Source organism: Amphiura filiformis, chromosome 1 (assembly GCF_039555335.1).
Source record: "Amphiura filiformis chromosome 1, Afil_fr2py, whole genome shotgun sequence".
Lineage (NCBI taxonomy): Eukaryota > Metazoa > Echinodermata > Ophiuroidea > Amphilepidida > Amphiuridae > Amphiura > Amphiura filiformis.
This window is the reverse complement of record NC_092628.1, coordinates 32,844,789-32,857,212: the sequence shown is the minus strand read 5'-3', so window position 1 is coordinate 32,857,212 and position 12,424 is coordinate 32,844,789. Positions and strand designations below refer to the sequence as shown.

General features: G+C 36.3%; 1 protein-coding gene across 1 annotated transcript in view; it reads left to right on the top strand.

Moving 5' to 3' along the window:
- LOC140145527 (BTB/POZ domain-containing protein 7-like) overlaps nt 1-12,424 on the top strand; it is a 106,514-nt gene that overhangs the window by 31,796 nt on the left and 62,294 nt on the right. The window contains 4 exon segments of the mRNA XM_072167263.1: nt 5,665-6,822; nt 6,825-7,128; nt 8,024-8,232; nt 9,514-9,589. Coding sequence (XP_072023364.1) covers nt 5,929-6,822; nt 6,825-7,128; nt 8,024-8,232; nt 9,514-9,589 — 1,483 coding nt within the window. The 5' untranslated portion in view covers nt 5,665-5,928.

Sequence of the window (12,424 nt, the reverse complement as noted above, 5' to 3'; positions counted from 1 at the left end):
GGAAGGAAAAAAATTACATAGGATCCACTTTTGGTTCCAAAAAGGACCAACAAAAAGTCCACTTAAATTGGGAGTTTAAGTCCACAACTTAATGGAATATTTTGCAGGAAAGGTGCACATTTTGGAAGTCCTGTAACTCCCAATCGGCTCTCCTTTTTTAAGGCAAGGAAAGGAACTTTGTAAAAAGTTAATACGAAGACAAGTTTTTACATTATTATGTTTTGATGAATCCAAGTGTGTGAAAATATTGGATCCAACACATAATAATGATAAAATTGGATGCTTTACGCCCAATATTTATTGGTCTCGCTATGAGTATGTGTTGTCTGCTTTTCATCATAATTCTGCTTATTTGGGGGAAAATCTGTAACGCGGAAAACTAGATAATTTATATAGGGTCTACAGCTTTATGCAGTAGGCTGCTTAGTTCTTCAATGGAGTCTTTACACACTTAGTTTAACTCATGAATATCATACGCCAAAGATACACCTAACGATTATCATTAAGCATGTAAATTGGCATCTAATTGTGGCTATCCTTGAAGGAGAGTGAAGCTGGGTATGATCAAGATCACATTGATGGTTGCATATTAATCAAGCAGAATGACGCGTTAAGGGGAAAATAATTAGTGTGTTCACATTCATTTTGAATGAATGTTTACTCAATTTTAAACATTGACAAACCATGTCTTCACTCTTCATATCTGCTATTCACACGTTCAACTTATGTAATGTGTGAGGTGTCCATGTACATAATATTCCTGTTTTTCAAATGAAAAGGGGGGGGGGGGCAAGTTGTGATATTTTTGTTTCATAATGTCATTAATGTGTTTAAATTAGAATTGAATTTTTTAATTCATGGTGTAACATTATGGAAAGAAAATTTAAAGGTCCATGCCAGTGATTTGCTCATCTGGAGAATCGTAAAGTTCTAGCACATTTGTTAGTGTCATAGATGTGCTAATAAAGTCTGCTAGTGGTTATTAAGCCGAAAAGTGATACATTTTACACTAATCTGTATAACTTTGTGATTGCCGTACACTTCCTTTGAGTGAAAGTAACTACATGTATTGGGGCTTCCGCTTCAGCTTTGTTAATACTGCTGTTTTCCTTGTTTTTTTGCCAAATTTATTCATTTCATAAATACCTAATGGGCAATTTATAAATTATTCTAATTTTTACACCTTTGCTGGGATCACTGAATGAGCCTTTAATGGAATTGTCTTTCTTGCTTAAAACACAACACTTCATATATTTCAAAATAATATAAAAAGTTACTCTTCTCATAATTTTTATGTATCAGCTCTGTAAAAATGACAATGGACTTGTTCCATTTTAAAATGAGCCATACAAGTATAAGTGGACATAACAACTGTCTGCACATGTGACTCATTTTCCGTGATCACATCATACGTGTTCGCTGCAATAACATGACGTCAACGAGTGGCTTCAAAAGCAATTGATTCTATGAGGGTATTATAACCGTACACAATGGCAGGTTGTTATTATGGCTTGGCGTGTTTTCCTTTATTTTAAAATTGCGAAAGGCTTTTTACATTTTAATGTGCCGCCGTGCCCCATGTGGACAGCCATTAGGTAAATGATTCAAAAGGATATTTTGAAAAGGAGAGAAGAGACCATTTGGGGAATAGAAATTGATGATACAAAATATGTACAAGGGAAATGTACAAGTGTACATTCAGTGGCATGTTATCTTGATGAGGCATGCATGTTGTTCCATCTTGTTCTTTATTTGTGTATACATTTGTTTTCTTTGTGTACTACCTGCAAGTGAGATTTTGAGTTATTGATGAATTCACCCTCTCACAATAGACAACTATTTACGGTAATCATTGCGAACAAATTGAGAATTCATTACTCCCTATTCCAGAAAAATACAGCACTAATTTTTGGGGGATTAAAAAATATTATCCTGTTTTGCCAAATGAAACATAGCTAAATCCTAAAGTTAGTCGTAACTAGCAATAAAAGTCAATAACATTTGGCCAATTTTTGGAAATAAGGACCAAAAACATGCGTTTTTAGGGTGTTTTTCGTATGCTGTGACAATCAAGCCCAAAGATTTGTACTAAGACTAATAACAGTTTATGCATTCTAATTTTTGGAAAAGACATGTTTCATTCTTATAACCAACCATTTAATTAAAGTAACAAAAGTGAAAATTAGAGCAAAATTTCAGGCATCAAGATATCAAATGCTTAGACTTGTTCCAAGTCTGTGATTTTTGTGACTCAATTGGGAGGGTGGCAGACTGCCTAAAACACCTAAAATGGGAACGAAGAAGCAGAAAAATGGGGACGAGTAGAAGGGAGGAAAGAAGGGGAAGGAGAGGGAAATAGGGACGATACTGACGTTTGCCCCTCCCCCTCCCACTGACAATGCTGGCTACATGCCTGACAGTAGATCTATAAATTATATCATATTTATACATGTATCTTAAATTTTGTCCAAAATTTGGAGCTGAATGAATTCAGGTCAGACACACTTCAGTAAATCATTATTACATACAACTTGGAAGCCTCAGTAACCATGGTAAGATGCATTATTTAAACAAGTATGAAACAATACATCATGTTCAATCAATTGAAATGCATATTGTATAATGTCTCTATGTTGTAAACAATTTGAATTACATCCCCGTGGGAAAGTTTCTTTTTCTGCCATTTGTGACATGATTGATAATGTCATAAGCCATAATGATCTTTTAAAATGAATTTGGTTGATTTTTTTTTTCAAACTTTATATATTTTTTTTGATATTTTAATGTTTTCACATGTCAACCTTCACAAACGTTTTCACATGTCCTTAAGGATTCGGATTGCAACGTTTGCACAGAATTTTGAGGGACCTGAGAGCACATCAGTCACATCAAATTGCATTCTGAATACATGTAGATGAGGAATATGTTTCTGATATCAATTAATTTTGATTTTTCACGATATAATTTGCGATATCATTCAGATGTTATCATGGCAAATTATTAAAAATTTATATTGAAAAAGGTCTAACATCTTTCCAAAAAGACCTAACATTTGTAGGCCTTGGGGGGGTATATCTTCAATTCGAAAGGTCAAAATTTTCAAATGATGGACAGTTGGACGGCTTTTCTTCCCAGCTATTATACACATATCATTAAATTTTTAATAATTCTTTAATTATTTGATATCAGAAGGACATTCCTTGTATTCAAATTGCACTTTGATGTGTCTGATGTGCTCTCAATCTCATATCCCACAAAATTTTAAAATACTGTGTAAACTTTGTTCACCTACCTGGAATCAGCCAAATTTGTTGTGTGTGGAGGACAACAGAGCAATTTTGAATTAAATGTCATTTTACAACATTAAATTCCCCATTATAGCTCCATGTTTATTATATAGCCAAGATAGCTAATGGGTTCCAGTCATTAACCTCATTATTTTGGCTTACATGTACAGTGGATAGAAAATTAAACCTTGCCAATTTATTACTAATAAAATTAATTTTCATCATTTTTGGAAAGAAATATGCTAAATTAATCCTATGCTGTTCTCAAAAATCTTACAATACGAAGCAAAACCTCTGCATACGCATGCATCCCACATGATGCGGTTATAAAATCACCGGACTCATACATCCGTCGCTGCTGGTCGCAGATGTATTACTTGACACTTGAGGGGTCCTGGGTTCGAAACACAGGGAAAACTTCTTTCTTCATCTTCTCTCCTTTTTCTTTCCTTTCAGATAGCCAAAACCCACTTTTAGCATTAGAGTTAACATTTTACAGAAATTGTGGCTTTAATATTATTTTGTAAAAGTTTTAAAACATGGTTAGAGCTTTTGACAGTCAGTGAACACAATTAATTTGTGTTCTTTCAGGAAAGCGTTTTTAATTTTGTTAAGTGCTCGAGTACCTCCTTCATATTAGGTTGATAGAAATCAAGCTGTACTTGTGTCAATTGCATTTTGTTGGCAGACTCAATTGTGGCAATTATCAAGATTGGGTGTCAAAGAGCCTCAGTAGATACATGTTTCCATTTAATTTAATTTCATCACCACTCGTGTAAAGAGGGGCCATGGATAGATAGAGAGGATTTCTCTGAAATATTATTTTGACAATGTATGGAATGTCAAAAGAGTGGTAATTTGTTTTGTGAAATATATCTTCAGGAGTTATTTTTTTATTTCTTCATTTCAAACAGAAAAGGGAACGAAATACGAGAAAGATAGATAAATCCATTTTGTAATTACATAAACATAAGGGATTTACTTCAATCCATTTTAATGACATGCAAATAACATGATATTCTATTATAAAACAACAACTTTAAAATACTGAAATTGTAAGAGCTACTTATTGGTATAGACGAATCCAAGGAGCCAAGTCATGGTCAGGATTTGGTCGGCCATTATTGGGTCCCCGCAGCAGGTGTTGTGACTGCCCAATTGAGTGGATTAAGCCGCTTAAAATTTGATGTTAGATTCTTTTGTGTTGTAAACTGTCATCATTCTTTTGTCTACGTGTAACACGGGTGATAGAATGCAGTTTAAAATACCCTCCATCAGGCCGCATCATTTCACATTTTCAGTGAGATGGAGCCGACGGGGACCCAGCTCTGGCTGCCATTGAGGTGTAGGAATGTGTGAATTTGGATTTGTCTATATAGTCTGTATACCATCCTTGTGTCGGTGAAGGAAAATCTTAAGTTAAATTTTGAGATTTTCTCAAATACTGTTAATTTTTGCAAGAATCTGTTAATTGGATTCCTTGCATCATTTCCTTTCTGAAAATGTATACATTTATATACTTCTCATCATTACATTTAGAGATACAATAAAAAGCAATAAAAACGGACTCCATGAAGGTATGTGACATGATCAAGGGGAATGAGTCACATGTCGGCCCTGATCAAAAATGAGTTTTACATAGGTTTGTAAAGAGGACATTTAGAGCTTTCAGAAACTGAAAACCCCATGTTGATACGACTTTTCTTTGCGAAGCTACGTCAAATTATCATTCGCTAACAATATAAAACAAAAGAATTTTAACACTCCCTTTGTCAATATCACAAAATCAATATTAGCAACATCCGACTCATTTCCCTTGATCGTGTCACATATGTATACAGACTATAGGTACTTGCCACAATTATGCAAAATATTCCTGAAGAAATTTTGTAATGCTGATGAAAACAGAGAAAAGTGAGGAGCAGTCTAAATTGCCTAAATATTTTGATCTGAAATGAAAAGTTATAGAATGCTGTATTACAATTTATTTTTTGCAGCCTTGATTGAAATGTAGCTAAAAGTACACATATCAGTGTGTGACCCTGTATTTGACAGGTGGGTTCATATTTGGCTACAATGTCAGGTTCAATTAGAAACCAAAATACCAATGTTAATTCAACCCATATGTGCCATATGAGCTGGCATGTGTCACCTTCACTTTAAACTTTGCAGGCTTTCCCTTCATAATATTAGATAATTGTATTATATCTCCAAAAATAATATTATTTATAAATTGGTAATGTACAATACCTTTCCCTAGGTTTTCTTCTGCCAAGTTCAACCCCAGGTTTTCCCCCACATTCTATTAAACATGTTATGATGAATTGTGTATTTTGCCAAATAATAATATAGATATCCTTTGTTTGTTATTTTTCAGAACACATTCAATCATTTTGAGTAGCTAGCTGCCTGTGGAAATTACAACCTGCAAGTTGCATCTGTAGAATAATGCAAGCAAAAGATATGTGATGTGTATGCAGCTGGGAGTGAACCCAAACACCTGTAATTTGTAATCAAGATTCAAAGTCTGCCAAGTTTTTGCCATGTGATTTCCTTAAGTTCTTGTATGACAACTAAATTCATTGTGTCCTAGCAATCCGTTTGTCACTATGTATGCTCAGTGTGAAATACCACCGTAATCATGGGAAGCACGCCCTCAACAATGGAGGAGGAACAGGACCACCTGAGACGTTTGCGGTCACCTCCCCATTCTCCTAGGCCACGCCCTCTATCATCAGCTATTCCTCATCTTTCGCTGAATGGCGACGAAGTCTTGGAACCGCCTAGTAGTCAAAACGCACTGGCTGCGGCAAAGTGCGATAAAGAACGGAAAAAGAAAGTCCCCAATCTGTCGTCACTGAAACGGAAGATAGTCAAAAGACGGCGATCAACCAAGGCTTTAGATCATGCTAAAGCGATTAGGGAACTCATAGGCACATGGAATCCATTGGATGTGTACTCTTTAGTGGAAGAATATGATGCATTGTCGGCTCTCAAAGAGTTGACAATACAAACAGACTTAGCCCGGCCTTGTACATGCTCCTTGAAATCAGATCTTTTAGATCTATTTGAGTATAAATTTAGCTCTGATGTTGAGCTGCTTTTTGAAGGCACTGTGTTTTCAGCCCATAGGGCCATATTGTCTTTAAGATGTCCCTACTTCAGAGAGCTATTCATAAGGCATCCAATACCAAGGACACGTGCGCCAATTCCAGTGAAACTTGGAATGCCTCACGTGACCGCTGGCACGTTTGCAGCGCTCTTGCGCTATTTGTATACGGGTGAATTCCACACACAAGACTCAAGTTTAGACAGCCTGGACACACTGATTAAACTGGGAGAGAAATTTGGCACTCCGAACGCTTTAGAACATGACTTCCGCCGTCTGCTTGAGACCGAGGAACTAAGCGATGCCGTTCTCGTTTTTACCTCTGACCTTGATCCAAGTGATGCCGATTTCACCGAGTCGGCCACACGTAGTCGAGGTAGTGCATTGAGATGTCACAAATCAATACTGTCAGCTGCGTTCGCCTTTCTTTCAGTAGCATGCTGAGGCGAAGACACAGATCGGGGGATGAAACAAATGAAAGAACGTTGCCACCCATGTCAAGAATTGTTTTAGACGAATCCGTCATACCAAAGAAATACGCACAGGTGCTTTTATATGCAATATATCAGGATGTGGTGGAGTTGTCATTAGTGTTGCCGGATAGCCCCAGTGTTGGGAGCTTAGGCGAGGCGCAAGCTATGGCATCAGGGAAGCCGCCTATGTCAAGGGTGGAACAAGCAATGGAATTGTACCAGATAGCTCAGTTTTTAGAGCTTATTTCAATGGCTCAAGGTAAGTGAAGGTTTTGTTATGACTCAAATAAAATTTCATTGTATTTATTCTGAACCAGGGATCAAAATAACAAGGACTGTTTTGAAGAGATTCAACCAAAAGGTGTTTTCCATGAGGCTAGGTCTGGGTACATGTAGTTCACAATGTCATACACCTCCATTTCAGGGAATATTGTGCCAATAGCATACTGTAGAATTCCATAGATCTGCAAATAAATGCCTCCAAATGAGTGTTTTTAATGAGAGACAAGGGCAGGTCTACACCCTCTTGAAAAACATGTGGAGTTTGAGCAACTATATTACTGATATAGGTGACTGTACAAACATGTATTATTGTAAGACCAATCTATTGTAATGTTTTTGGAGAGTGTCTGCCTTTCATCTCTTTCGTCAAAAAAATACTCATTAAGACGTATATAGGGCCTATATGCTTGAAGATAGAATTCTATGGTATGTAGCCGGAAAAAACAGCATCAGTTAAAACCAAATGCTAGCAAAATGTCCGATAAGCTAGAGGTCTGGGGTTCAAGTCCCTGCACAGGCAGGAATGTCCGGAGTTTTTACTCTGGTATATCTGCCTATGCATGTTATGTTTCCATTTGTATATGCATGTTTAAATGTGCTAGTGTGCGATGCGTAGTTCTTCTTTCCCCTGTATATTGATATATTAAGAATATACGATTAAGCATCATTAATTTGATCTCATGCGCTAGTTTGTAATGTTTGAATGTTTCCATGTTCCAGTGTATGATGCATAAGCCTCTTCCTCTGTTTTTATGGCAACAGTACTTGATGAAAATGTTTGCTCCCCATTCTTCTTTAAAATTTTGACAAACTCAGCCTAAACTTTAATTTTGAAACAAAGCATTGTAACTGTTATTCTTCTTCTAAACCAGGTTGTGAGGGCCTCATTGCAAGCAGTCTCAATATAGAGAACTTGGTGTCTGTTTTGAATTGGAGCTCAGAGCCACACGGGTCAAGATGGGTATACAGACAAGCAATGCTGTTCATGAGGGAAGAGTTCATTGCTATAGTACAGTCACCGGTGTTGTACGAGCTCAATTGTATACAGTTCATGGAAGCTTTGAAATCGGATTTTACACAGGTAAGAAACAAACAAATGGACTGCTCAGTGGGTTAGTGCAAAAGCTGCCCTGTGGACATTTGGCAATTTACACACAGTATACATGTATTATACTCATCTACACATAGCAGCTACACATGGCAGCTACACTGGCAGCTACTGCATTTACCCACTTTTGGCACTCAGCTGTCCAATAAAGTATTTTATATCCATGTGGATGTCCTCAACTTCTAAATTTAATCATTCATTGATGAATAAATTAAGAAATTTCCATTCATTTTGTATCTTAAAAAAGATTCAAAGCCTAAAAATATTGACCAACCTGCTAAGAATGGAACCAATTGAAGTAAATTCTGCTATATTTGTAAATGCAAGTTCAGGAAATCTTGCATGTATTCTGTAACGATGGGGAAATAATGGCTGATGAAACTACTATTTTGTGTACTATCCTGGGCGTGCCGGACTGCCACTGTGCGGTTAATGTTTAATTTATTATTTATCACAAGCTGAAAGTATAGATATGTTTTAAGTCGAAATTCAAAAGAAATTTCACATTTTACAACATGTATTTGACACTTGTTTTGAGAAACAACAGGAACATTTGACATTCTGCAGACAACCACATTTTCCTTTCATTTGAACACTAGTTCTGTACGGGCAGTTGCCAAAGCTTCCCTGACATCCTTAACGTGAATTTTTTTCCGCAGGATACATAATTTTATGCATATGCCGTGTACTATGAGTCCACTTGGACACACATTGCTCAAAGCTGAACGGGACCCCTGTATCATGTTAATGTAACTTTAATTGTAAATATACCCCATTTTGTGCTAAAAGTATGCTGAAACAGAGGGGCTGAAATCAGTGGTAAGCAAAGTAGGAAGATCTGATCCAATCAAACCAAATCTGTAATAATGAAATTGAGATAAAGTCAAAACTGAGCAGCAAAAAACCAACAAAAAACATAAGAAAATGGAATATATAGAAAGTTGATAACTTTACAACTAAGTACTGTATGCCAGGGATTTACCTCAAGTAAGCGTAGATACTGAGCAAATTAGAAATGGTAATAATTAAAATTTCAAAATTTCTGACTAATCAAATCATATCACGTAATAGAAAACACCTTTCTGCATACAAAAAAAACCCGGCAAATGTACTAGATATTTAATTCAATAGTACACTTATTTAACAGAGCATGCCCTATGAATTATAAAATATCATCTCAGTAACCAAGGTGGGCAGGAAGATCCGCCTTTATACATTCAGCCTGCGTAATATATAGTTATTAATTTGTTTCAGGCCAGTGAAGCAGAAATTCTCAAAGCCGTTGTCAAGTGGGGAGAATATCAACTCATCAAAAGAATGGAAGAGAGAGGTAAGGAAATCTAGTCTTTTTAGATTTTAAATAATTTTTCCCCGGTTTCGAGTGTATCAATGCCATTGAATTCAGACAGACTATTAAGTTATTGATGTCTGAAGTGTTGCCTGCTACACGCCAGTGCTTGCTATCAGGAACAGGGCAGTCACTAGGGCATTTTCAGAATGCTGGCAAAGTTTGTCTTTTATTTTTAAATAATTTCCCCCGATTTCGAGTGTATCAACGCCAATGAATTCAGACAGACTATTAAGTTATTGATGTCTGAAGTGTTGTTACACGCCAGTGCTTGCTATCAGGAACAGGGCAGTCACTAGGGCATTGTCAGAATGCAGGCAAAGTGTGTACTCAATCTTTTATTTTTAAATAATTTCCCCCGATTTTGAGTGTATCAGTGCCAATGAATTCAGACAGACTTAAGTTATTGATGTCTGAAGTGTTGTCTTGTTACAAGCCAGTGCTTGCTATCAGGAACAGGGCAGTCACTAGGGCATTTTCAGAATGGAGATGTTTATTTATTTTATTTCATTTCATTCTTATTTAACCTGGGTTTCAATGCACTAGTATTCTTTTCCCAAGGTGCCCAGGTAAAGTTTGAGTACAGAATCAGGAACAGGGCAGTCACTCTAGCAGGGGCGTAGCCAGCTTTCTTGGTCAGAGGGGGCAAAATAAAATTTCAGGGGAACAGCTGAAAAAAAAAATTGCAGTTGCAACATGTTTTTGAGCTTCCAAAAAGGCTTTATTGTGATGATGTGCTCGCGTAGCGTGCAAAAAAATTGAATTTGACACTATTTTTGCCCATGATCGAGATGAAAATGGCTTTATTGTGACAATGTGCGCGTGCAGCGCGCATAAATTTTGTATTTTACACTATTTTGGCCCATGAACAGGGTGAATTTTGATGGAAAAGGGGCTCCTTGCCCTTTTTCTTTTCCTTTGCCCTTAGGTCATGTTGGTCAAAGGGGCACTTTTTTCTTTCATGAGGGGCAGTCTGTCCCCCTGCCCCCCTGCTGGCTATGCTACTGCACTCTAGGCATTTTCAGAATGGAGATGCTTAAGTTAAAAGTACAGAATCAATTTTGTCATGGATCATAGAGTCACACACTATGTAAGCTTTGAAAAGAGTGTAGAGTGAAAAAAGGAAGTAAGAAAGGGAAAAGACTGAACCGTTTGAGTTGACCTACATAAATACTTCCATATTACCCAACAAGAATTTATGCATTACTGACAACTATAAGATATAAGAAAAATATTGCACTATTTTTAATGGGGGGGGGGGGTGAATAAAACAACTGAATCCGAATCCTTGAACTGAGAAAAAAGTCAAAATTTTATATTCGATAAATTGTTTGGGGAAAAATACCAAAAACATACCTACTATTTTTCTAAAATATGGCAATTTTTTCTAGAAATTGATGGAATGTAGATTTTTTACTTCTATTCCCAGTTAGGTAAAAATAAAGGGTTATGGTTGAGCCTTGTTTCAATCTGGCAGAATACAGAATAATATTATTTAAATTAAAAAAAACAGTACTTTTATGGAATGTGGAGTTTGAAAAGTTTTATCTCCTTCCATAATTTGTAAGTTTCAAAAATCAGTGCTGTGAGCATCTTTGACTTGTATTTTGGAAATCACAACCAACAAAAATGCATCATCTGTCAATGTATGTGTGTCGTGCCACATCAAAACGATACAGTTGTCGGCTATGACCTGTCACATATCTAATCACATATATACATGTAGCTGATAGTCAATGCAAGACGGGTTGAATAGGTGGGTGGCCTGTACAATTATAGATGTGACGTGTCATGTCAATCATGTCAAAAGACACTTTTGGGCAGGTTATCAATTTTGAGGGTTTTACATATCTCAAGTATAGAGATATTTTGCTCCACAACGCCGTTTTCCCCAATGAAATCGGACATTCCTAAGCGAAGATATTGAGTTTGTAAGTTATGGTATTATAAAATTGGAAATTGAGATTAAAAATATTATTGACAATGTTGAGAGTAGGAATTATCTTGAAAAATGTCTCAAAAAATACAAGATACCAGTTATATTCCAGTCTGAAACTATCAGACAATATTTTTAACATTAATAACATCACAAATTAGTAACAAACAAAAATTGTGAAAAAAATCACCCCCTGGCAGATTTTTGGCTATTTCTCCATTTACGATCCTGCCCAAAAGTGTCTCCTTTTGACATGACACGTTACATATAAGTTGTCAGTAGTTAACATTTGCTTGATCTCATGAAAGAAGTTCCATGTTGCACTTGATAGCCGCATCATTTTGATATGGCTGAACACATGAACATTTAGAAAATAGTCCATTTTGGTAAATTCAGAAAACCTTTGCGATAGTAACCATAAATGCATCATGCAGATGGCCACATTGCTTAGAATTTCAATGCAGGGGTATATATCTTTACAGAAGGGCAAATTTTTTCCATACATTAATTTTCAAGAGATGTTTATATTTCAGTGGGTAACAGGGCTTTTTCTTCCATAACTTCCAAAAGTGCTTTTTTTTTCATACCCAAAAATAGGGAATTATCAAGGTTATAGACCCTATGCAATAAAACTAATCTAAACGGTATAACAATTGAAATGGTAGCTAAGTCGGAGGGACAGGTCTCTAGTTCGATTCCACAACCAAACATATCACCTGTTTTATTGTGCTATCATGTGAATTATCTGTTGGAGTCCTCCTGGTGGACAGAATTTATTTAAATGAGGATGAGTGATGTCATATTATGCAGGGTCTATAGTATATACCCCTGTCAAAATTGTATTGTCCGCAGTAACAGTGTTTGCATCAATGTGTATATCA